This window comes from Semicossyphus pulcher, unplaced genomic scaffold, assembly GCF_022749685.1.
Source record: "Semicossyphus pulcher isolate SPU_LCO1_2020_fin unplaced genomic scaffold, fSemPul1.0.p SCAF_17, whole genome shotgun sequence".
NCBI classification, from domain to species: domain Eukaryota; kingdom Metazoa; phylum Chordata; class Actinopteri; order Labriformes; family Labridae; genus Semicossyphus; species Semicossyphus pulcher.
In genome coordinates, this window is record NW_027211681.1 from 16,558,509 (window position 1) to 16,583,528 (window position 25,020).

Consider the following 25,020-nt stretch of genomic DNA (forward strand, 5'->3'; position numbering starts at 1 on the left):
TTGAGTCATAACCTCTGTGTGTACACAAAAGGATTTCGGTTAAGAGCAGTTTTATTTTGTGATTGTTACAATGTGTGGTGTTCTTTGTTTGGATTCTGGATTAATCAACACCTGCTGGTTGAAGTTGGTAATAAGGAGGTTGGTTTCTAGAAAGTGGTTTAGTGGAAGAGTTACTTATAACGACGGCTTTTAGATGAAACATCGGATACATTTATTTCAGTAGTGTGTTTGTCAAGTACATATAAAATGTGTGTTCACTCCTTGAATTTCCGCACTATTTTTCCATAATTGACGTAATTACACTGGAAAAAATAGAAGATTCTGTGTTTTCACTTATAGTATAGTATAGTTACTCCAGTGAAAATCAAGTGTTTAACCTTGTAAACATCTCCATGTGGTGTTCTTCATGTGCTACAAGACATATCAGGGACAACATAAGCAGTCATCTCCATGGCTGGGCCTGTCTGCTTTTAAACTGCAGTGTACCAAGGACAGGCTGAACAACACGTTTTCAGATTGGCAGGTTTGAGACGTCACAAACCTAAGGAGCCAATCCCGTTAATGGACGGGGTGACGCTATGCATATCATTATGTGTAACCTATGGCAACCACTACGGCGATGCGCGAGCCAGCTGTAACCGTCATCGTACTTTTTGCAAACTCACTACTGACTACTAACTTTAACATTACTACTGCTAATTACAACATTCCAAGCTAGCTAAGTTTAATCAAGTTGCCGCTAAACGATGGCGGAGACGTGTTTTGTTTTCACGAAGGAGGGGGCGGTTGGAAATTTGCATATGAAGATTCATGAATTTTTAATGAGGCAGAAAGAGGAGATGCTTTGGGAGGATTTTTACAAGCTAATTAAACATATTTTGCAGAAAAAACATATCAGACACAATTTATTATTTCAAGAAGAGCATTTTATATGTCTTAAAACATGACTGGAGCTGGTCTCCAATTAATGAATATATCAGTAATAAATAAATATATCTCGCCAGCTACTCAAATTTCAATGTGCCGGTACTTGAACATACAATATGGAATATTTCAGATGTTTCATTCACCTTTAAAATACATTTTTTTACATGCAGAAGGTTTTGATGAACTACACAATGGAGGAGGAAGAGAGTGTTTACAGTCACACCTTAAAGCCTGAATATATAATTTCCTTACAACCCGATTTGTGAGGATGCAGCTGCTGTTCAGAACAAATCAATGATCCGAATGTTTACTTAACCTGCGCGCGTGTGTGTGTGTGTGTGTGTGTGTGTGTGTGTTTCAGGAAGGAGTTTGTGGAGGCCTACCTGCGCTACGTGTTCTCAGACTCGGTGAGCGAGCAGTACTCCGCCTTCTCTGCCGGCTTCCTGAAGGTCTGCGGGGGGGAGATCCTGTCGCTGTTCCAGCCGTCTGAGCTGATGGCCATGGTGGTCGGCAACAACAACTACAACTGGGAGGAGATGGAGAAGGTCGGTGTTTGGTTTAAATGTCTTCGCAATAAGCACAACAGTTCTGACTTACTGTTTTCTCTGGACACATTTAATATCCTGCAGCAGAATTGACAAACCATTTCCTCTTCGTGGTCATAACTCTCTTTAGGGGTGTTTTTTTATTATGTGAGTAATGAAAATCTCATAGATGGAATGACTCAAGTCCCTAGTGACACAAGTATTTACAAACTGATAGTTGTGGATGTGAGGCTGATCACGTTTCATAGGACAGACCATCATCGAATTGCAAGTGAGTCACAGTGCTCGCGGCCTAACTGACAAAAGAGGGAGCATATAACAAACACAGAGGTGAACAGTAACACATGACTCATGACAGTAGTGATTCTTATTGTGAACACACTAAAGGAGTTTGTAGTTAATTGTTTTTAGGAGGTATATATCTAGCGATAATCATAATGTTTACAGGATTTTAGAGCCCGGCAGATTTGGGATTTTTATTGTTGAAAGGGACGACGCTTTAAGAGAGGACAGAAATCACTGATTATCGGTATGACGGCTGATATGGTGAATTTTTGAGCTGGAAAGAAAAGTAGACTTTTTCTACGTGGAAAGAGTTGAAAGGACGGCGTTAGGTGAAAAGTTATATAATCGTCCTCTGGGGAACATGAATGTCTGAACCCAACGTAACAACAAATCATCCAACAGTTGTCAAGATGTTCCATTAAAAACCTCATGGTGGTGCTAGAGAAAAAGTGAGAGGATCGCCAACGTCTTTAGTAAACCATGACTTTGATCAACTGGTGGCACCATAGGAAAATAAGTATAAGAATCCACCCCCTGGGGATAAAAATGTCTTACATTATTAAATATTTCATAACAGGGAAATATTACAACGGATGTACAGTAGGTTAAAATTCTTCAACTTATATTTGAATGAATAAGGTTAGTGTGGGCTCCCTCTGAGTACTCCGGCTTCCTCCCCCAGTCCAGGGACATGCTCGGTAGGTCTCATTGGCGACTCTAAAATTGCAAGTAGGTGTGAGCGTGTCTCTCGTGTCAGCCCAATGACAGCTGGGATAGGGATCCTGAACAGGATAAGCGATATAGAAGATGAGATAATGGATGGGTAAATAAAATCTGTAAATATAGGTAATTTATAACCGTATAATCCTTCCTAATTTATGTTGTTAGTGTCGCCGACAGGGACAGAAAAAACTGTAAATTAGTCAGAAATACACTAACGTGTAAATTTAGATCCATGGCTAAATGTTGAAAAAGAAATGATGTGAAGCAACACATCCTACCAAAAAGTGAAAACACAGTTTGGCACAGATGTGCTTACACTTGGTTTCACTTATTTGCCTGGTGATATCACCCTTTGTGCGCTGACTTCCCTGTGGTGCAGATTACAACATCGCATCAGTGGGAAAACCTGTTGTGTAAGACGTCCCGGAATTCACAGCACCATTCTGAAACGTGTGTACGTTTGTTATGCAGTAGGTGGAGAATGTACAAAGATGCATCTGAGGAATGTGTGTTACTGATGAATGTCACAGAGAGTGATGATAAAACAGAGCTTTTCATCATTTCCTCTCTTCTCTTTGCAGAACGCCGTTTACAAAGGGGAATACACAGCCACTCATCCAACAGTCAGATTGTTCTGGGAGGTTTTCCACGAGTTCCCTCTGGAAAAGAAGAAGCAGTTCTTATGTAAGCATTTAATTGCCTCATCGCTCGATCCGAATGTCAGTTCAATTCTCACGCTCGGACCCTCACGCAGCTCATAAATACTGTTAAAATGAGCGGGCTGAGATTTTTGGGACCAATGATTCAGGGAACAATCGGACACTTTTCCTTCACTTTCAGCTGATATTGCAAAGAGGGAAGAGGGGTCTTTTCGAGGAATAAAATCTTTTTTTTTTAGGCTAAACTACACAATGCTTTAAAAAACAAGTTTGAACATGCTAATTTTAAAACCTGATTCCCAAACATAAGCCTACACCTGTGTTTTTCCTCAGGGCTTAATTCTGATCACTGTGTAATCAGAGTTTAATATTGATACTTAATAGTTCCTAAATTTATGTTTTCAATTTTATTAAATTTTTTAACATAGCAGGTTGCAGGTTGGATTCCAATCTGCTCTTGTCTACAAAGTGTCCTTGGGCAAGACACAGAACCCCATTCAACATGTATTAACGTATGAAACTAAAGCTGCTCCCACTGGTCAAAAAACCCACTAACACTTAGTGGGAAAGACTACAATCGGCATTCAGAGCCGGGTCAAATGACTCGGCAGTAGAATCGGGTAATTATCGCCTCGGCATTGATGGGAACACAAAACCTGTGTCCACACGCTAATCTCCGCCCCCTTTCCGGGGGCTCTGTCAGTAACTTCTGCGACTCCTTGTCATCTCAGCTACAAATTCAGCCCGTCTCCGTCCAAGCAGCGCTGGAACGTTAAATCTGTCGCCGTCGAGTTTGATAAACAGACTGAATGAGTAACAGATACAATAAAGACCTAACCACCGTAACATCTTCACTGTTTACTAACCCTGTTTCTGGCGCGTTTGTGACGTCACACGATGATGCAGCAGAAAGAGGCCGAAAACAGAATACTCCTCTGGCAATGGGAAAAGAGACAATCTGCATCTATAAGCGTGTCTTCCCGGGTCTGAAAAACCTGCGTGAACGCGCTAATTTCTGTGGCAAAGGGGTGTATCCCAAATGCTAAGCCCTAGTAGTTCACTAAGACCCCTCCGCCCTCTGTTTTCAGTGTTCCTGACCGGCAGCGACCGTATCCCCATCCACGGCATGGAGAGCCTACGCATCGTCATCCAGTCCACCACAGCGGAGGAGCACTACCTGCCGGTGGCCCACACCTGCTACAACCTGCTCGACATGCCCCGCTACCAGACCAAAGAGATCCTACGCCGCCGCCTCACCCAGGCCGTGGAGCAGTACGAGGGGTTCAGCCTGGTCTGAGGAGGGGAGACCTGCAGCGGTTTTAATGCACTTTAACAGCAATACACCACCATGTCAGTGTCAAAAGAGTGTAACAGGGGAAGGTCGGCCTCTTTATATGCTCTTACAGGATTGTTAAGCATCTTGAATCTGAAAGGTCTATCTATGTAAATGCAGAGTATTATTGTGCTTATTGCATTGGGAAACTTTTCTCAACCTTTAAGGACCATTTGTGGCGTTTTAAAGGCGGACGTATGAATATTTCTTTAATATTAATCACAGTTTTAGAGAGAAATGACCACCTGGGATCAAACAAATGTTGGGACCTTAATCACAAGCCAGAGATGGTTGAGAAGCTCTGGATTTGGGTGTCTTTTATTTTGTTTTGTTTTTTACACAGTTGTGTATTTTGTATTTAACTCCTTAAATTCTATTTTTCACTGTTAAAGAATTTATGTTGTTACCTTGAGACAATATATCAGCTTTTTGTTACTTTTAATTTATTAAATAGAGTGGTTATATTTTGACAAAATACAAAAATGTGTATATATGTATGTAAATAGCACTTTGAATATAATCTTGAGGAGTGTTTGTCCTGCTGATCCTTTAAATCTGGACACCAGCATGACCTCTCTGCCTGAGACTAAAGAAGGACACTGACAGAATACCAGACAGGCAGACGTGTGCAGGATGAAACGTGGTGAATATTATTTGCGAGCCCTTTTTCCTTTTCAGCTGTGGATCACACAGCAGCTGACTTTGTCTTGAACCTGCATTCAACAGTGTTGCCTTCTACAGCAAAACCTACATGAAGAGCTGACTTTAAAGTTTTAGTGGTTGTTGTTTGTGTGCATGTTTTTGAGTGGAAGCAAAAAATGTGACTCATTGACAAGTTAAACATTTTAGGAAATTACGGTATAATTATTGGCTTTCTGGAGGAGGGTTAGCTAGATTAGAAGACTGACGCCATTTTCATGTTCGTTAGCTAAATATAATTAGCAGCCGGCTAGCTTTGCTTAGCTCAAAGACTGGAAAAGAGTCAAAACGGCTAACCTTGTTATGTTAAGTGTTAAAACCAGCACCACTAAAGCTTAATAATGACGACATTATATTGAATTTGTTCAATTTGTACAAAGCCGAATATAAAAAAGATCATTAATTACCTGTCCGATGGTTGGCCACATCTGGTTCCGGCGCGACCGTTAAAGAACTTACGTTTCAGTTAGGCCTTCAGTGCCTGTTTAAACGTTTGTATGTATTCACAATACGTTTTTCTTGCTTTGTTGTCATGGTGGTTGCCTAACAGGGTGCAACAGTAGTTCAGATATGACAATTATGAAAGATTATCATGTCACAAAACACACCCTAAAAGGGAGGGTATTATCCTAATTTCAAGCTTCATATTTCACTCTGTGATACCTGTGGAGTAGCTTAGCATCATTTACAGTAAAAAAAAACTTCCCCCTCATACAGCCTCTGCCTGAAGTGACTCAGTCAGCTCTGTCCCTTTAAGAAACCCCGCCCCTACAAGTCCACTTTCTTCTGATTGGCCATCTCTCCGAAGCCTGCTGAGGCTGGTGTGAAACCTGGCGTTCACAGCAGCCTGCAGACTGAGCTGAGAAGCCTGGGGATTACTCCCACATACTTTTATCTACAGATTTAAAACTTCACCCACGTTTAGTCTGGACATCCAACATTGTAACATTATATATACGTCTTTAAATGTGAAACAGCATAAAACCCCCCTTTAACACTGAGTATCGGCCATAGACTGATCTCTCTGGTGCCGCCCCGAGCCAGGTCAAGTCTCATAGCTAAGAGTATATTATGGCTATTTGTCGTTTTTACGATTCGGTTTTTGAACAAATGACACAAAATATATTGTATGTTATTAGAAAACATTTCAAGTTGCTACTCGGAAGATTTTTTAAACTGCTGGATTAAGCCAGTCGTTTCCTGTTTCCTGATGTTTCCAGTCATTTAGTTAGGCCAAGCTAACAGGCTGCTATTTCTGTCTTCATAATCAGCTAGCTAACAGAGCTAACTATCTATCAGTAAGCTAATAAAATGTTGTCCCAAGTTGTCCTTTGAAATTAAATATATATTCATTATTAATATGAATAATTATAACAATTGTAATTTGTTTGTTCCCAAGTTGCAAATTTTGACTGTTGTGGCAGGGTGATACAAAAAGTGCTTATTTAACAGTGTGGGCAGATGACCTATTGATTACTTTAGATATATAGATAAACTGTATCTATCATATCAATTATGTCAAAACGTATAAATAAGTCATGCTATATTTATTCCTACAGCAAAACCTCTTAATCCAAAATAAGGTTTTATTAGGTCGTGCATCCATGTGAAATGTGTGAAATGGTCTTGCATATATATATATATCTATATTTTTATATATTTCATACATGACAGTTGTGTCAGACAGTAATTGTGTCCTGACTACGGGGTCACTCTGACACATCTATTTAGCAATAACAACCCGAAACAGCCCAGTAATGTAGTGATGACAACTCTGGGTTGTTCCTCTAAAGGTCTTCAACACTGGACTCTTCTGAGATGTTTCTTAGGACGGTTCATCCACTTGCTTCGCTCTATACTGCATGTACACACATTCTACATGTTCAGCCAATATGTCTGATTAAAGCTGATTTCTCCTGCAGAGTTTAGTCCTATGCAAAGATTTGTGCAGCCCTTGACTTTTTTGCACCTTTTAATGTGCTATAGAAAATGTGATTTTTGCATATTTGTCTGAAATCTACACAACGCTCTCTGTTCCAGCCAATTTTTTTAAATAAAACAATACAGTGGAAAACCACTTTCCCAGCGTGTTTTTTTGGTTGCATAATTGGAACAAAAGTGTTTAGGTATTCGGATCTTGGGGTCAGGGTTAAAAAGGAGGCATCCGATATCGTGTTAAAGCCGATATTTTGAAGTTTTTGAAGGGAGCTGGATCTTATGGCTCCGTTCCTTTCCGAGAGCCAAATCATAAGATCGGAGGTCGCTGCACGTGACCTCGTATAACGGAGCTGCAGTTAATAATGCTGCCTGTGGTAATTCAGCATAAAGGGGAGAGGATCTAGGGCGGGCAGGGAAATTTGGGCCCAACTTTAAAAAGAACGACTCTCACCTACGACTCGGTTCCCGTCGTTCGCACCAAAGAGCCGCTCAAAAGAATTGGATTGTTCGGGAACTTCACAACACAATAGTCAGAAGGTTGGCAGACGTTGTCCCTTACTCTAGTGCTTATTGTTGAAGTGTCCTTGAGCAAGACATTGAGTCCTGACCTTTATCAGTGTGTGTGACAAGTTGGAAACAGAACCTGAAAAATCACCTTCTGATCACTAAATAATTACATTGTTGTCCAATAATCCAGACTGTGAATCAGTTGCGCAACTTTATCATCGCTTCATGTGTATCTATAATATCAGTTCATTTTGCTGTGGTTTCACATTATATATTTTGCTTTATATACAGTGTCTGTGTGTGTGTACAGAGGTGCTTAGTTTCTCATTACATTCATATCCTTCCTTTATCTCTTTACTAATGACTGTATATATAGATGGACAACGCGTCTCCATCTGCTGACATTGTACGAAATTGATGCCAAAATAGCCCCTGTGATAGGCGCTGCCATCTTGCGATGATGACGTCAAACGGAGCCAGAGTCTGCGCAGTAGAGATCGGCGAGTGAAGCGGCCGTAGCCACTTCCGCTACCCCAAACACACACTTAACTTACCGAAAAAACAGCAAGGATCCCGCACGGCAGCGTATTTACAGCAGAACAGCTTCTTTGTGTTGATCTGAGGTTTACGTTCACAGGTATGGAAACACTACTGACTGTAGTGATTGTTTTAGGTACGTTTCCACTCGCGGATCGTCCTCCGCTCTGCTCACCCGGAACTGATTGGCTGCAGGAGCCGAATTTGTCAACAGAGCTGTCAATCATCATTTTGACAGCATCAAATAACTAATTAAAAATAAACTTGTCATAAAAATGTGACGTAAATCAGCATGATAAGATCTAACTATAATGACAGAAACCATGTTTGAGAAAAATTTATTGTGTGTTTATTTTGATTTTATAGTTTGACTCATGTCCCATCTGTTAACATGGAGGAGGCGGGCCAGCAGGGGGCGCCAAAAATGTTTTGGCTTCACTTTAAGGGAGCTGTCATGTCGCCCATCTTTTTATACAGTCTAAGCTTTTTACCAAGCGCGTAGAATTGGGTCGGGACGGTAGGGACATGTCCATATCCAGAAATTACTGAATTGTCCCTACCAATAATTCTGTCCAAATTACACTTGTTGCACTTACAACCAGCAGAGGAGTCGTTTATATGAGACAGCCATCACTCCAGTCTACAGTTCATACACTTCATTAAACTGAAAATGATACAGCTGAACACGTCTCATAATCAAATAACCAGTTTTTACGTCCCATCTGCGCTGTCCATATGTCACTTTGAGATGAGAACAGAGAAAGAGACAGAGATCAAAGTTTATATACTAAAGTAATTCCTTCTTTTCAGTCTCAAGCCGTGATGAAACAATTATCACCTGATAGTAGTTATTTGTGAATTCATAAATCCTTCATAAGGCAGGGAGAGTGCAGTTGTTGTTCCCACCAATGTTACAATGAAAACTACGCCCCTGCTTTTTACAGATATTTGAGATGCCTGATTTTCTGTGATCAGCTTAGTTCACATCAGTGTTGTCCTCTTTGATATTAGTTGATTCAAACAAAACTAATTGGCTTCATTTTTAAAATAATACAATATTTGAAATCAGTTTTCAAGCTAAATTGTGGCCTCTTAAATGTAAAGATTTCCTCCCTCTTACACATGATTGTAAATGTTTAGGGGTTTTGACTGCAAGTTGGACAAACGAAGACATCGGAAAATGTCACCTTGGAAATGTCGGCTGTTGTTCTTTGGTTAATCAAGAGACAAGATCACAGATTTGTCAGTAATGAAAACATTAGCTTGTGAACTATACACTTGATGATGTAGAGGAAATGTCCGTATCATTTCAGTTTCACAAAGAAATACCACTCAGAACCAAAACTCAGTAAAAATATGATTTCATTCATAATATATACAAAATACAAATACAATTTATGTACTAAAATGTACACACTCAAAATTCATTAAGTTTTGCCAGTGTTTACATTCAGTAAAACGAAATTCACACTGATAATCATCCATTTTGGAGAAAGAAAGGAAACATGTACTCGCTCACAGAAATGTAAACATAAACAGTGATCCGTATTTACACAAACAACTAAATCCATGTCGATGTTTTATCAGTGAGCACAAACATACCAGTGATTTCAAGACGAGAAATAGCTTATTTAACATGAAGTTAACGGGAAAGAAAGCACATAAATGCATTAAATATACAGTTAATGCCTCAGAAAGTACCAGTCATCACAAAAATAAGCTGTTTTATTGAATATGATTATGAATATTTTGGTTCGCTGTTTGTACTCTTGAGTCTTTGGGTTGTATTAAAATTAGAAACCACTTCTTTTAGTGAGCAAATACTTGGTTTAACTTCTACAGAAGCAATATTAGAATATTTCAGACACAATATATGATGGTCAGAACTGAAATAAAGAAAGCTATTCATTTATACAATACTGTTAAGCTGATTGAAGTTATACAAATAGTGACCTCTCCCTTAAAAAAATACACATAAATCTAGATCGCAAAATCCTTCTTTAAAAATATCAATAGTTTCATTTCTATTATTTTACTTACAAGGTTTTTTTTAAGACTTCTACAGGTAAAGTGTGAGAAACATTCAAACAGGATAGAAATAAATTATTAGCAGTAAAAATGTGATTCAGGTTACGTGTGCGTCTTAGCTGGAGTCTTGACAAACAGAAGTCCTGTTGTGTAGCTGTGAAGGAGCTGTAAGCTGGCAGAGATGTAGTAGGAGAGAAAAATGTGATGTTTTCTCCAGCAGGGTGAGATGTGTGTGAATCTGCCGACTCAGCATCAGTCCTTTTGTAAAGTCTTTTTATTCAGATGAGCTTGGACGAGTCTCTTTTGCTGATGAGGACTTCCAGCAGCCGCAGTTTGGCTTTGACGTGCTTGTATTCGTTGTACTCCACTGCCAGCGGGGAGCGGTCCTCTTTCTGCACATTTCTATGGGAACACGACAACAAACATTAAGAAACCTGGCCTGTTCAGCAGTGGAAATCCCATTTTATGTGCTCCTCTCAATTTCTCTTATGCAATCTGTCTTTTACCTTCCATTTTGTCTGAAGAACTGGTCCTCGAACTCTTTCAGATTCTTGCGGAGTCTCTTCTTCTCCTCTCGGGTCTCCTGGAGCTGCTCCACAAGCTCCTGCCTGTAAGAGAAAGAGTACAAATATTTTAAATACCTTACACAGAAGTATCAAAATCAGGTTTATTATGGTCTGGTGGGGGAAGGACTCAGATACTTGGATACATTTTTTTTAAAACTGCAAAATACAGAGAGAAGAGAAAAACATAGTATCTGTTGTTCAAAGAAAAGTAGTAAAAAGTAGCATAAAATACTCAAGTGCTTCCAGTTTTTTGTGACTACAGTGCTAGTTTAGGTGTACTTAGTTTCCTCTCTCTAGTCAGTGACTTACGTGGTGGCGGCGTGCAGGTTGGACAGCCTCATGTCCGTCGTGTTCTTAGAGGGTGAAAGTTCGTCCACGGGTGAAATGAAACCGTCCGCTTCCTCCTCCATGTGGTCCAGGAAGCTGAGCACGCTGAGGTCAGGCCGCACGGTCACCGTGAACTGGGTCTTTGTTTCTCCATCATCCTCTGAGCCGTCCTCCTCCTCCTGCAGGAGCATAAAGGAGTTAAAAAACAGAGTCCACGTCCCGCTGTGGTGTAAAAAAAAAAAAAAAAGGAGGCTGTCGCCCGGCTTCCAGGCTCAAACACCGCTGTGCGTGAGGATCGTGCAGGGTTAGTCACTGATGGTCATAAATCATCATGTTACAGCGGCAAAATGCATCTCCACGGTCCCCGTTTACGATTCATGTGTTCACCCATTAGTATGTATGGATGTGTTAATGAAGGCAGTCAGCTAGAAGATACACAGGCCACTGAGAACCAACTTTGTCATCTTTAAGTCCTCTGAGCAAAACGATTGAGTGCCATCATAGTTCCCTAAAAACACCTAAAGGATATTTCTGGTTTGTTACAACCTGGATTGGATTGTTTGGAGTATGATCAGTTTGTATTAAAATGTATGTGATTTCTTATTAATTAAGTTATTAGAGGAAGTTCACCTTTAACTCTGGAAGGTGTTTTAGTACTGCTGGTTGGGAGTCAGAGATCCAAACGCATTTATTTGGACAATAAAATGTTTTCTCAAAATTTGAATAACATGGAGGCTTTTTTAAATATCGGTTCATTGTCTTATTTATCTGACTTGATTTTATAAGTGTAGTAAATGATGGCCCAAACTATGAAAAAACGACCCAAGTTGTGATAAACCAGAATCATCCTCTAAAACACGACATGGTCTTCTCACACATTTGGTTAAATAATCATCACAGAGCAACTCAAAACGTCACATCCAGGCAGCTACTGATTCCACGTCTCTACAGGTGCTGTTGGCAGCAAACAGGTCATCACCCAATCAACAGGCAGCAATCAGGTTCATTAGAGGGGTAAATGGGAGTTAAATGAGGGGGAAGGGTGGGGGTTGGGGTGGGTGGCGTTGTCGACTGATTATTCAAGCAGCAGCCACAGCAGCAGCAGCAGCTCTTCACCTTGATATCGTCGAAGAAGAGTGCGGTTTCGCCCTCGATAATGGGCTGAAGGAGGGGACCTCTGCGCTTGCTGGAGGGAGAACCCTGTGGTGACGGTTAAGAAGGAGGCGTTAACCACGCTGAGACGAGGCCACGAGGAAACGCCACACTGCCTTCAAATGTTGACCTGATTCTGTGTCTGAATTGTTATCAGAGCTGAAAAGATCTACGCTTAATTCTTCCATCTTAAAACCACCTTTACTGATACAGGACGTCCACGTGAAAATCATTTAGAAAACAAGACTATAGACCAGACTTTATTTTTATTATTTTATTATATTAGTGTTACCAAACAGGGCCCTGAATATCGGCCAGGACTGGTGTTACTTGACTTGTTTGGGATGGCAATTTAAGAACCAACTATCTTAACAGCTGTTCATTTTGTAAGTAAAATAAAAGGGGATAAAAATATTCAAAAAACATGGAACAGAAAATATTTGTTTCTTGTGAGTATATATGCTCTGGTAGAAACATTCTGACTGCTGGAAAAACATGTGATGTTGATCTACTTCAAAATCATTCGACATGAACTTTCCATGTAATGTAATAAAAATGCTGCACTATAATTTCTATTGTACAGAAAAATCTATGGCAGTGTTCTCAATTTGCATAATGGGGATTAGAGGTAGTGCATTATATAACTTCTACATAATGCAGATCAAATCTTACATAATAGAAATGTTATTAAATAGTTGAGTACACACTATAATATGTTCAAGGCCGCACAACAATAATCCCTAGGAAGAAGTATTTATGCGCTTATTAATTTAGCAAATCATTAATAATATAGATTGTAATGTTTCTCTCAGAGCAAACACGTCCCCGTATGAAAGTTTACTGTGTTTACAGTTTCTGACCCTCTCCTGCACTCTGTCCACGGCGTCACTTCCTGTGAACTTAATCTGCAACCTGTGAGCTTCTCCGTGACCTGAGGACTCACTGAGCTGCTAAAGCCTGACTTAGAGGCCTGGAAGGTGGGTGACACGTCTGTGGCACGGCTGCCACTGCACCGGTTCCCACAGCAGGCGCTAAAGCCAACATGAGCCGAGGATTAAGTGTCTGCACACCTTTGACAATATGGTGATCTTTGCCACGCGCTCGTCAACGAGCAGCGGGGCAGCTGTGAAGGAAAAGACAAACAAAGGTTTGGATGTGATACTTACAATGACGGGGATGGTGGAGGCTCTGCACAGGATCTGCTTCACCAGGCGGTATCTGTCGTACAGGGGTTTCATGATTTGTCTCTCGCTCTTGGTGACCTAAAACAAGAAGTAAACAAATGCATCGTGTTAGCTAAGTATTAGCTGCCCTCCCCTGCTGCCCATGTATAATCTAGCTAGAGCACTGACATAAACACAAAATGACAACTAAGCCAGACTGGCCCACAACAGCTCAACAGAGCGCGAAGGTCATTAACCACGAACCACAGAGGAACACAGCGTGAAGAGGGACGGAGGTGACGGAGAGGTCGACTACACTTCCTGATACATGGAAATGTTAGAGGGGATTAAGACGGAGCAATTTTTCTGCAATTGGATTCAGTCTGACATCAAACAATGTGTGCATCAGTTCCTTAACAGTTTAGGCTTTATGCAGAGTTTTCCTTTGATACTGCTGTGACAAATTTCAGTTTTCTAATAAAGATTAAAAAATCAAGACATAAAAAAACATCCTTCTTTTAATTTTCAGCTAACAGTCAGTAAGGGCTTGTCAGATACACACTCTGGCTTGAGACATTATTCACCCTTCACTTGAAATCTGGGTCACAATCGCGTGCTAACAGGATTTTCTCTGTTTGGGCCAACATGGCTGACAGGGGATCAGATCTCTTTTTTTGGGGGAGGGGGGGGGTGGCTTCATGAGTATTTGAAGAGTGGAGGTGGAGGAAGACTTACTGGTCGACCGTGTATGCTCTCGTAGTACAGGAGTGCTTTCTGCAGGGCCACTTTCTCGGCTCCAATCTGCTCTCGTGTCATATCCTGTGCAGGGGAAACAGGAAGTGAGTCAAAACATTTAGAAATGACCGTTCTGTGTTGCAACACTCTTATTCCTTAAATCACAAATAAAGCAGCTCTATAATGAATTCATGCCTTCTTGCCTGCTTTAAAATTGATGCAATTAATCTAACATGAAACATCCATTTGCTGCGTCCATGTTTTATTTACTCGTCCTTGTGAGCCTTACCTTGATGTCCTCGGGGCGGTTCACCTCCTCCCTCTTCTCCTGCAGCTTCTTCTGAATCGTCTCCAGGCTGCTCTCCACCGGTGGCTTCGGCACTTTCTCCTGCTGCGGTTTCTTCTCCAGCTGAGAGCCGAAGCTTTTGGGGAGCGTGTTGCTGCGCTGGCGGGTCAGAGGCGGCAGGTCCTCCTCAGACTTCATCAGCTTGTGTTCTAATGAGGAAGTGGAGATAAAAAAACAACAACATGCATGAGCTTTGTTGATTCCTTACAGGCATTTCATTAGATGCGTTTAAGGTGCGTTGTTCATGTCTTACCTTTTAGCTCTTTACGAAGCTTTGCAAGCTCGTTCATCCATCGCAGCACCTCTGGGTTGCCAGCTTTATCACTGTGTGAGGGCTGGAAGAAAAACAGAAGTAATGAATTAAAACAGATTGTCCTTTCAAAATAAAGCAGCACAGCATGTGATAAAATAATTACAGCTCTCTGTGAGATCATCAGCCCTTTATATCATTTGTATTTACTTTTATTATCTCTTTTATAAAGCGGTAAGAAGCCCAAGGCTCAATTTTAATGAGTCCTCTGAGGTTTCACAGTCTTTAACCTTTGTTGCTATAAAGTTTGCTGTTTTTAATGTGATACATGAAAAGGTTGTCACTGCTGTTCCTACCCTGTATTTGCGCTCCTCTTCAAACCTCTCCTCGAACCTGTGGATCTTCTTCTTCAGTATATGAATCCTCTTTGTGAGCTGAGCGGACGACAGCTCCTCCTTCTCATCGTCACAGGAGCCAAGAGACGAACTCCGTCTGCGACTGTTTGGAAAAACCAATATTCTTAATATCGCCGACAGCTCCTTCCTGCTGCCTCTACATACGCAACCGTGTCAAGTGTTTACCTCACAAATGAGTGCGAGTTTGGAGGTGAGGGAGGCACTTCGGTGTCGTCCAGGTACTGCTGGCACTGTCCGTAGGCGTAGAAGCGAGGGGACAGCATCGGGTCGCTGTCTTCCTCCATCAGCTGGCGGATCAGGCGTCCCCCGGCGTGCGGGGAGAGTCTGGCTTCCTCGCGGTCCATGCTCTCCCTCTGCAGCGAGTACGCTGGCACCGGTTCTGAGGAAGAAACAGACAAACAAACACTCTGTGTGTTAAAAATTGACACTTGGCTTAACCTACCATCTGATAATAGCTGTAAACAAGAGATGTGCAAACAATGGACGGGTTAGTCGGGGGATCTTGTTTGTAAAGGTGGTGCATGCTGGTCAGCAAACACGTCACTCACGTTTCAAACAGTTCAAATAGAATCACCAAATATATCAACTGCTCTGTAGCGACAGAATAATCCAATATCAGATCTGATGATTGAATCAGAATTCTTTTATATCCTTTTCTTATCTATTTAGGTTCATCTTGTAACCGTTTACAAAAACCTTAAATGTTTATGTTAAAAGCTACAACTGCCCAAAAGGTAACTTGATATAGATGATACCCATCACAGTCTCTCATCGCCCCAGTGTGACTTCTTTTAATGGCTTGTTTTGTTCGACACGGAGTCAAAAATCCAAAGTGTATTTTTTCACAGAAGGCGACGGAAAGCAGCCAAATCATCAAATCTGTGAGCCTGGAACAAGAAAATGTTTTGACATTTTCAATTGGAAAAACGACTTTTAAAATAGCTGCCGATTATTTCAGCTTTAATCTAAGTTGCTCTTTAGCGAACAAAAAGATGTTGTATCCTGATTTCTAAGATAAGTAACATGAGCGATGGGTCAAAGTGTTTTGGGGAAGTCCAACAATAAGTACATTTGTGCAAAAGCTCCTCTTCTCTTCCAAGAAACTATTAAAGTGATTTCTCTCCCTGCTAACATCTTCTTGGATCCTCTATCGTGTAGTGAATGTTGCTGGACATGATGAAGCTTCCCTCTCGTGGAAATATAAAACACCTCCCTCTGGGGCTCGACAGTCACAGATGTTGTTCTAAAGCAGTGGGTGAGACACGCCCACTGCCTCCCCCTGAGTGTCCCCCGGTGGTTACAGTCTCCACTCTGGCAGTAATTATGTCTGGTGAAAATAGCCGTGCAGATACCCCTGACAATCCCCGGCTATTAATAATGCCTGTGTCTCAATGGGATAATGTCAGGGCGCGACCCCTGCTGAGGGGTACAGTGATGTGAGTTTGTGTTAAAGTTTCCACTCTGCACGGTGAGAGATAAACATGTTCGCTGTCTCTGTCCAAGCATGTGAGGGAAAGGCTAGACTGACAAATATCAGGTTGAAAACATGGAACTCAGCTGGAAGAAAAATGTTGATTTCATGGAAACGGGGAGACAAGAAACATCAGGTGTCAGGAGACGATAGAAGTGTACGGAGGAGTTGTGATAAAGGGAGGAGAGATGAAGGAAGTCAAAACAAGCTCTGAAAGAAACCAACCGTCAGTGTAAACATTCAAGGTGTCAGGAAGCGCCCGGAAAAATATGCACGCCCAGTCTAAAACTGCACATGCATATTTTTCTTAGCTGGGGTGAGTTCAGACGTACGAGAAGCAACATGGCTCAGATTCCAGCTCGGGTCCCAGAGGACCCACTGAGCTCTTAGGTACGTGCAGTTTATCAAGTTGCCGCTCTCTGGCACGTCAGAGCTCGCTCACAGCGGCAGGTGAGCGTCTTCCTTTCAGCTCTATTCTCTAGCTCAGAGTGCAGCGCGGTGTAGCCGGCCAGTAAGGCTCCATGGCATTTGAAATTAATCCCTTAAATCAACCTCTCGCTGATGGTTCAGGATTAACTGGACTAATGAAACAAAAAACATGCCAGTTTGCCATTTGGCTAAAGGTTGTTGTGTGTGCGATTGCCCGGCCACAATGTTCCAGATCATTCAAGCATGTTGCCATGCAGGGGGAAAAGGTCAGTCAGACGGCCTTTTCTTTCTTTCTGACATGTTATTTGCAGCGAGGCAAAGTCAGCACTGTCAGTGATGTAGCATACCACTTACCATCACAGAAACTGGGATGAAAAATGCTTTTGAAATCAAGGAAGGGGGTGCTAAAGAATGGAGAATCTAGAAGGAAAGATGGGAGAAGAGGAGGAGAAGATGACGGAACAGAAGAAGTAAAGGACAAAATGTGTAACAAGTATCTTCATTAACTTGTGAAGCATCTCTTTCCAAACAGGCAAGGACAGACCAGCGCTAAATATCGGGTCACCATGACAGGCGCTGGCACAAACTGTACTGGGACAAAGGTCTCGCACCACCGCCTAATGCCCCCATCCATCAACAAACCCATTTGTCCAGTATGACGCCCTCTGTACAGTATGCACACATCATCCTAGCAGTATTTATTAGCTTAATACAGCTTTATTAACTGCTTATTTATCTTGGATAATATTGCCAGAACATAAATCCTTCTTTGACTCTCCTGAGAGTAGAATAAACACACAAGCTACACAGGTAAAAAAAATCTCTTAAGTTCAAGTTTGCACAATTCATTTACACAATAACACTTTGTGCTAGGCAAGCCCTGCCAGCTCTCACGCTTCAAAAGGACTGATGCGTTTGCCATCTCATGCACCTAAAGGAGATACTGTATGTATCAGCGGCCTGTCACAGCCAATCTCACAGCCTCCCCGTGGCGTCCTCGCTGGCACGAGCTCAGTTATGTATTCAGGACAAAATGTACAGCAGGGAGCTTTAAGAAGAGGAAAAACACCAGAGCCGAGTGATACGGAACAAAATGTCTTTGTATTGTTTTCAGCCACATGGATTGTAAATTTCCTGAACAAACTGTACAAACACCCTCTTCCACATCCTCCCTCTAGCAAATAGCTTTTTAATTACAAGCACAGACATTCAGAGACACCATAGAGACAATAACACTGACACCACACCTTCAACTCACCAGGAAGCAGCTTAAGATTCTTTCCATGAATATTCTTTATATTTTTGCCATTGAGCCTTTTTTTAATGCGCCTTTATTGACTTTAAATCTGCAGCCTTTTCTACTTTGTAATGAAAATGCTGTGCAAAAATTCCCCTCTGCATAAATAAAGTTCTATCTTGTCTTTCCGTAGACTAACACAACAGTTCTTAAGCTCTAACACAACAGTTAAGTACCTCACCTTTCTTCTTTCATGCAGCAACAATAACAACCTCTCACAACCTGTTTCTTATGTATCACATGTGGCCACTAGAGAGCTCCACAAAACATGCAATATTCTGCTAATGCCCCAAACATGAGCCTGTTGCAGTTGACAGATTTACTGCATGGAACAACTTACTGCCACATTAAACAGGAAACAGTGTTGGTGGAAGCTGGACTGAGGACAAGCGCAAACATGCCACAACAAGCCCTTTTTAACTGTATCTAACTGGAGGAGTGAACCTGTTGGTTGTCATTCCGGTTTACAGTGAAGCAAATTCACCTTTCACTACCCAACACAGAAATCAACCTCCGCTGTGTCGCAACATCCTGACAAAACAATCACAGTGTCAGTGCACGGCGACTGTGCACAATTTCCTTTCTAACCAAATACCAACCCTGCATAAACAAAGACTTTAATTATAAACTCAAAAGAGGCCTGGCAGCAAACACAGAGACACGTGACTGTTTCTGCAAGCATTCGAAATGACACTTTATAAGCCAGCGACAATAAAATAATCAGGTACGCTTTATTTAAATATGATCTTGTGCAAAGCTGCGACTGAATGCATGCACACCGACCCATCCGGCGTCACTATTTCAGGAGCGACGGAGCAAACATGAAGCTTATTAAATGGAGCACGAGTGTGACAATTTCAACCACGGTCAATAAACTATCCAAATGCAAGCCAAGTTTTCTACAGCTACACTGCTACACTGTTATCACCATTAAACCTCCCCTTTAATGATTGATTTTGACTGGGAATTACAGCAGCAGCTGAGCCTGGGAACAACCGAGCGCCAGAAATCACCAAGTGAATGATAAAGCCTTTTTAAAACACACTGTTTGCTCTTTAAATAAAAGGAAAGGAGGAGCTCTAAACTTGGCCAGGCTTTTGTATTTTCTCCTGAGAGGTTCATACAACATTCAAGGTTCCCATGTGGTCTAATTCAGCAGCAACACAACAACAAACTGCCTTCAGTGCTGCCTTATCTCGTGAGCCGAGAAAACAAACACGTCTCCAGTGAGCGTTTCCCCTCCAGATATAGGTGGCTAGAGAACTTAAGAGGATCTTTCACTATTAAATCTTACAGGGGAGGCAGTAGGAGCTACACCAGGAGGAGGAGGAGGAGGAGGAGAGGAGGAAGCAGAAGGTGTGCAGCTGCTACCCAGACACCCATGTGCAGAGCTGGGTGGAGGGAGTGTGTCGTCTGGGCGTGTTTGTGTGTGTGTGAAAGGTGTGTATTCCTGATAGTAAAAGATCTATTTAAAAAGAGGAATTGCATGTAGGAGTAATAAAAAGAAAAGCATAAAAAAACAACAGTAAGCTGGCCTGTAGTCTCACCTCCCCAGTTGTTGTCCTCAGTCAGTGCTGTCAGGTCCAGCCGCGGAACATCCTCACAGCTCGATTTCTCGCAGTCCGGGTCCGAGGCTCGCACCTCTCCGCCGACCCTCCCCATGTCACAAGTGACGGGCGACTCCTGGATCTTCATCCTTAGCGTCTGCACAACCATGAGAGAAAAGAAAAGAGCGCTCAACGACAGTGAGCAGCCTGCGAACACACTCTTTAAGTTGAGCCACACACTCCCTCAGACTGGCCCTGCCCTAACAGAGGGGGCTGCTCCCTGCTCGCCATTGGCCGCCCGTGCGGCCAAAACATCCGCCCATCTGCCTTCGGCTGTGTGTGAGAGAGCTGGAGTGGATTGGCTCCGCCTCGTCTCTCACCCACTGGAATCCCTCACCCCTCCCACTCTCTCTTCCTCCTCCTTCCCTCTCTTGTTTTCTCTCTCTTCTCTCTCACAGTTTGCTTTCTCTGCTTCCTGACATGCATATCTTCCCCACCCTAGCTCCGCTCTGGACTTGTTTGTTTCACAGCAGCAAGGGCAGAAGGGAGGGGTGTTAGAGAGAGAGGGAGAGGGTGGGAGGGATGTGAGGACAAAAAAAAAAAAGAAAATAAGCACATGCAGATTGTGAGCTAGCACACGTAGGCTGACTGGATGATTATTTTTCTCAAACTATAGCTCACCCTGCAGGAGAACATTCAGATATTACACAGACAGCTACTTTTCATGCAACTCTTCACGTATATTTTGTTCTCAGATTATTTCACATCTTCCATCAGCTTTTCCGCTCTCCCCTCTCCCTCCAAAACTTTCCCAAACTCCTTTGCTTCCCCACGATCAAAGCCTTGTAATCGTACTCTAGTACCATGTAAATAATTTGGGGAGACAGCATTCTCGGCTGGTCATTCATTTAGAGCGTGCCCCTGGATCACTTAGCGCTAAGTCTGTGGGGTCCCATTTCCTCTGTCTGGGCGTGGGACCAAGCTATTTTTAGGAAAAACACACTGCTACTAGACCTCATAAATGCCACAGACGGCTTACAGGAAGGGGTGCACTCGAATCTGATTACAACAGCCCCTTGTTTTGTTTTTTGTGTTTTTTTCTTGGCAGGTTTATGTGAGATTACGGTAGAACAGCGCAATTTGTCTCAGGTGTGTTTGTGTTTTTGTGTACATGTGCTGAAGAGAAAAAGCACAAGGCCAAAAAACAAGGACCTATCAAGTCTCTTCAGCTGTTACAAGGGAAATAACTTTGATATCATGTGAATCACGTAGGATATTAGGTGGCATTAGTGAGTGGAGAGCGAGCAGACAGTGAGCAGACTGATCAACAAGGAGAGGAAATTTCCCTCAAGTAGCACTTACCGTCACTGTTTTCAGGTCTGGGACCCCCCCCCAGTACATACTGCGCCAGCACATTAAACGTCCCCTTATCACAGATCCAAACACACACATTTCTTTAAGTACAGTCAGAGCAACGACATGTTCAGCTGTACCAAGGTTTAGACCAAGGGTGCAAACAACAAACCACCTGTCTAACAAACTAACTAACTAGCACAGCATGTAATTGGAACACTTCATGATAAGGTACACTAAATCCAAAGTAGTTATGATAGGGCATAAAAGAAATAATCAGGACAAAGATCTACTTTTGATGTGTAGTCAATAAATAGCACATGAAAGTGAAAACTAATAAATGATCTCTGAATTAGGGATGTCCCGATCCCGATCTCAACTATCAGAGTGGAGCCGATCTGGGCAGTTTTAAGCTGGTCTGGGATCGGCAATTTGAGCCGATTATTTACGTCAGCTGTCGTAAACTGAGCACAATTTTGCGGCAGAACGCAAACGTGCAATAAACTTAGCATTAGCGACCCCGTGGCTAAAATGTCAGCAGTGTGGGAATATTTTAAACTAGAAAGCGAAAACAGTCCAACAGCCACTTGCAATATGAGTAACATGATTGTTTTCGCAAGGTGGTAGCAGTAGAGCTGCGTTCAATACTACAAATTTGATACGAGATCTAAAACCTAAACAGGCAAGGGTATATGGGCATTTACTTAATTTGTTTACTTTAGTTATTTTTGTAAACAAACAAACAAACAAAAAAACATGCAGCTCTATTAATTCAGCTCATTCAAGTATCGGATCGGGACTCGGTATCGACAGATACTCAATATTTAAAAGTTGGATAGGGGGCCAAAAAAGCTGATCGGAGCATTCCTACTCACAACACCAGCTGTCTTCCAAATACTAAGAACAATACCAGGATCCTGAAACTGAATCAGCTATCCTAATATTTACACCTGTGCTTTCCCTGATATAAAATGTTTAAATGTCTTTAGTTAAAAAGTGCACATTTTAAGGTAAAAAAAGTAGATATTATAAGTGTGTTTAAGGAAGTGTTGTTGTGGCTTCTTGCACTTTTTGGGGGGGAATTTCTCAATAAACAATTCATACTATAAAAAAACTGTCACATACTGGTTCATTAAACATAATGATGCTCGTTTCTTCTGTGTTTTTTTATCAAAGTTTTTGATTAAAGTGAAACTTGTTAACAAGCAGCTTGTGTCGTCTTTGTTCTATAATTGCTCTATTTTAAGTGTCTTCTTGTTAAGTGTTGGCAACACAGCTGATGCTAATCATGCAATTAAAGTATGGACTCATTAGGCTTTGAAACAGAAGGGTCTACAGAGTGAATGTTATGTAAAGTTAGGAGGAGGAGATAAAGACGCTGAGAGAGACTGAACACCTCGTCACATATTACTAAGATAAGATAATATGAAGACTTTCATCTTCATCAAGCTGCACTTCTGTTGTCAGATCCTTTTATATGCAAATGGTTCATTAAAGGCAGTTTGATGATTAGTTTATCATGCTTGTTTTTTAACCAATCAATCAATCAATCTGCTGTCATTAATCACAGTATCACATTATCAGTACTGTAGAGAGTACAACGTTAACCCACGACAAGATGCTCTGAGCAGAAACACAGGGGATTAACAGGAGCACAGATGTTCCAGTGATCCCGCTGTGTTCGCATTTAATTCAAATGTACGTGCGCACACACACACACACACACACAGCACACTGTGCCCTGGAACATCAGCCACTGTGTTCAGTCAAACACTCAAGCCATGATTACATCATCATGTGAGGTCCAGCTGGTGCAAAGGAGAAGTGAGATAGACATGGCTACTGTGTATGTATGTGTGTATGAGTGTATGTGTGTGTGTGTGTGTGCACGTGTAGGGGGGGCAAATTAGACAATGATTAAGCTGTGTTTTGGGAGGCTTACAGACACAGTGTACAAACAAACACACTTTAGAATTTAAAGGGCATTTTGCTGAGCTGGCACATAGACAAGAATACAACCTTACACACACACACACACACACACACACACACACACACACATATATATACACACACAAAACGTGAGGGATTTGGCCGGACATAAGCTTCCTGTCTGATAGCTTTGTTTTCTTATGCACTCCCACACAGGGTATGTGTGGTACGGCTCTTTGCACACACACACACACACATACACACACACAAACACACTACGATTATGAAAATAAGTCACTCATCGAGTATCAAAGCCTATCAAGGGACTCTTGTTGGAAGTTAGCCTGGGCACGCCACATAGACACGTGTGCAGTACATCGTGCAGTGTTTCTCCGTCACTACAATTAAAATAATAAACTAAACCTGCAGCATTAAAATCTGCTATAACATTTATGTTGGCATATAATTGACATGTCCGAGTTGCAGCCAACCCTCACTTCCTACTATCACTTTGCCTAAGTTGTAAGTACAAGATGTTCTGATGGAGAAGTCGTGTGTGATATCGGTTTACAGGGACTGAAGCTTAAACCAGACACACATGAAAATATTGAGGCCGGCAATCTGAAAACCTGCCCAGAATCAAAATATGAATTTGCACTTTAATAAAAAAGCAAATTTCAGAGTGCCAAAAAACAGCATAAATCAAATTAACAGCATGTAAACACAAGTTACACTAAATGTATTTGAAAGACATTTGAAAAATCAGCTGCAGGTGACGAGGTCATCATGTCTGAGTGATACTCATGTTGTAACTCAGGCTTTATTGGACAGCAGAGAGGCCGCAGCGCCCCGCTGGCACCAGATGGCCGCTCAGTGTGGCACAGTGTGGTGTTGGTGGAGGTGCAGAGCTGCAGCCTGAGCTGCTACTAAAATCCATCTGGGCTGCTTAGAAAGAGATCCACCATATTGGTGCAGTGCTGCATGATTCTGTACTTTGGTGCTGGTCCAGATTAACTGGAGATGAGCAGATGGAGAAGGTGACTTGTGTCCTTCTGCTTAAAGCCACAGCAACACAACACTACCTATTAAAAGTACATGCTTTCCAAAGTATTTATCAGCTGACTGAAGAACTATTGTAATAACAGGAAAATCCCTTTTATCAAGAAATCTAAAAATCTCCCTTTGGTCACAAGTTTCTGTGGAACTGCATCAGAGTTTCTGTTCAGCTAATCGGTGCTGGTAATGTTACACAGCACTGATGACTAAGAACAACAGTGTTTTGAGGGTGAGTAACACACTGGTCAAAACAAACATCAGTTGTTAGAGAGTTTAAAGAACTTTCCCTTTCTATATACCACCGCTTTTTAAGTGTATTTACAGTATATATATATCATTTGTATCTCTTACACTCAGAGCACTCAAAGGAAGAGAAATAACCCAGTCCAAACAGTGAATTTATAATTATAGAACACATCGTGTAAAGAAAAGCTTAAATCTGAGAGAGCATTTGATGCTGTTGGAACTTGGCAGCTTTTCTAACTTGGCGCTGGTGACACATTTCAGTCAATACCACGACAACATGGAGATTAAATATCCAGCCCTTCCCTATCTTTCCAAATCCATCTCCCTAAAATGTGATACTCTATTTTTAAGCATCGGCACATGCACACATGCATGGCAGAACAGATCCAGTGGGTGAGAAGGGGAAGGAGGGGAGCTGAAACAGAGGAAGCAACCCAGCAGACAAGAGAGACTCAAAGGGGGGAAATGTGAATTTGAACATACCTGAGGAGGAGAGGGGAGGCAATCTTTTGTTGAAATGTCATTCCTGAAAAATCAGACGGAGAACTAGTTC

The 25,020-nt window shown here is 41.9% G+C and overlaps 2 protein-coding genes across 5 annotated transcripts in view; one reads left to right on the plus strand and one right to left on the minus strand.

The window, feature by feature from the left end:
* The window catches only part of herc3 (HECT and RLD domain containing E3 ubiquitin protein ligase 3), a 29,042-nt gene extending 21,805 nt beyond the window's left edge, over positions 1-7,237 (plus strand). The window contains exons 23-25 of the mRNA XM_069665562.1: positions 1,289-1,472; positions 3,062-3,164; positions 4,228-7,237. Of these exons, the coding sequence (XP_069521663.1) occupies positions 1,289-1,472; positions 3,062-3,164; positions 4,228-4,436 (496 nt within the window). The 3' untranslated portion in view covers positions 4,437-7,237. The remainder of the gene's footprint in view (positions 1-1,288; positions 1,473-3,061; positions 3,165-4,227) is intronic.
* Positions 7,238-9,504: 2,267 nt separating this feature from the next.
* Positions 9,505-25,020, minus strand: part of fam13a (family with sequence similarity 13 member A) — a 53,573-nt gene continuing 38,057 nt past the window's right edge. The window contains exons 14-26 of one of the 4 annotated variants that reach the window (XM_069666136.1): positions 24,951-24,993; positions 19,881-20,037; positions 17,391-17,456; positions 15,302-15,515; positions 15,077-15,218; positions 14,724-14,805; positions 14,414-14,619; positions 14,125-14,208; positions 13,393-13,488; positions 12,191-12,274; positions 11,057-11,253; positions 10,688-10,789; positions 9,505-10,583 (exon numbers count right to left, since the gene is read on the minus strand). In XM_069666136.1, the coding sequence (XP_069522237.1) occupies positions 10,460-10,583; positions 10,688-10,789; positions 11,057-11,253; positions 12,191-12,274; positions 13,393-13,488; positions 14,125-14,208; positions 14,414-14,619; positions 14,724-14,805; positions 15,077-15,218; positions 15,302-15,515; positions 17,391-17,456; positions 19,881-20,037; positions 24,951-24,993 (1,597 nt within the window). In that variant the 3' untranslated portion in view covers positions 9,505-10,459. The remainder of the gene's footprint in view (positions 10,584-10,687; positions 10,790-11,056; positions 11,254-12,190; positions 12,275-13,392; positions 13,489-14,124; positions 14,209-14,413; positions 14,620-14,723; positions 14,806-15,076; positions 15,219-15,301; positions 15,516-17,390; positions 17,457-19,880; positions 20,038-24,950; positions 24,994-25,020) is intronic. The other 3 variants (XM_069666133.1, XM_069666134.1, XM_069666135.1) reach the window with 3 other exon arrangements.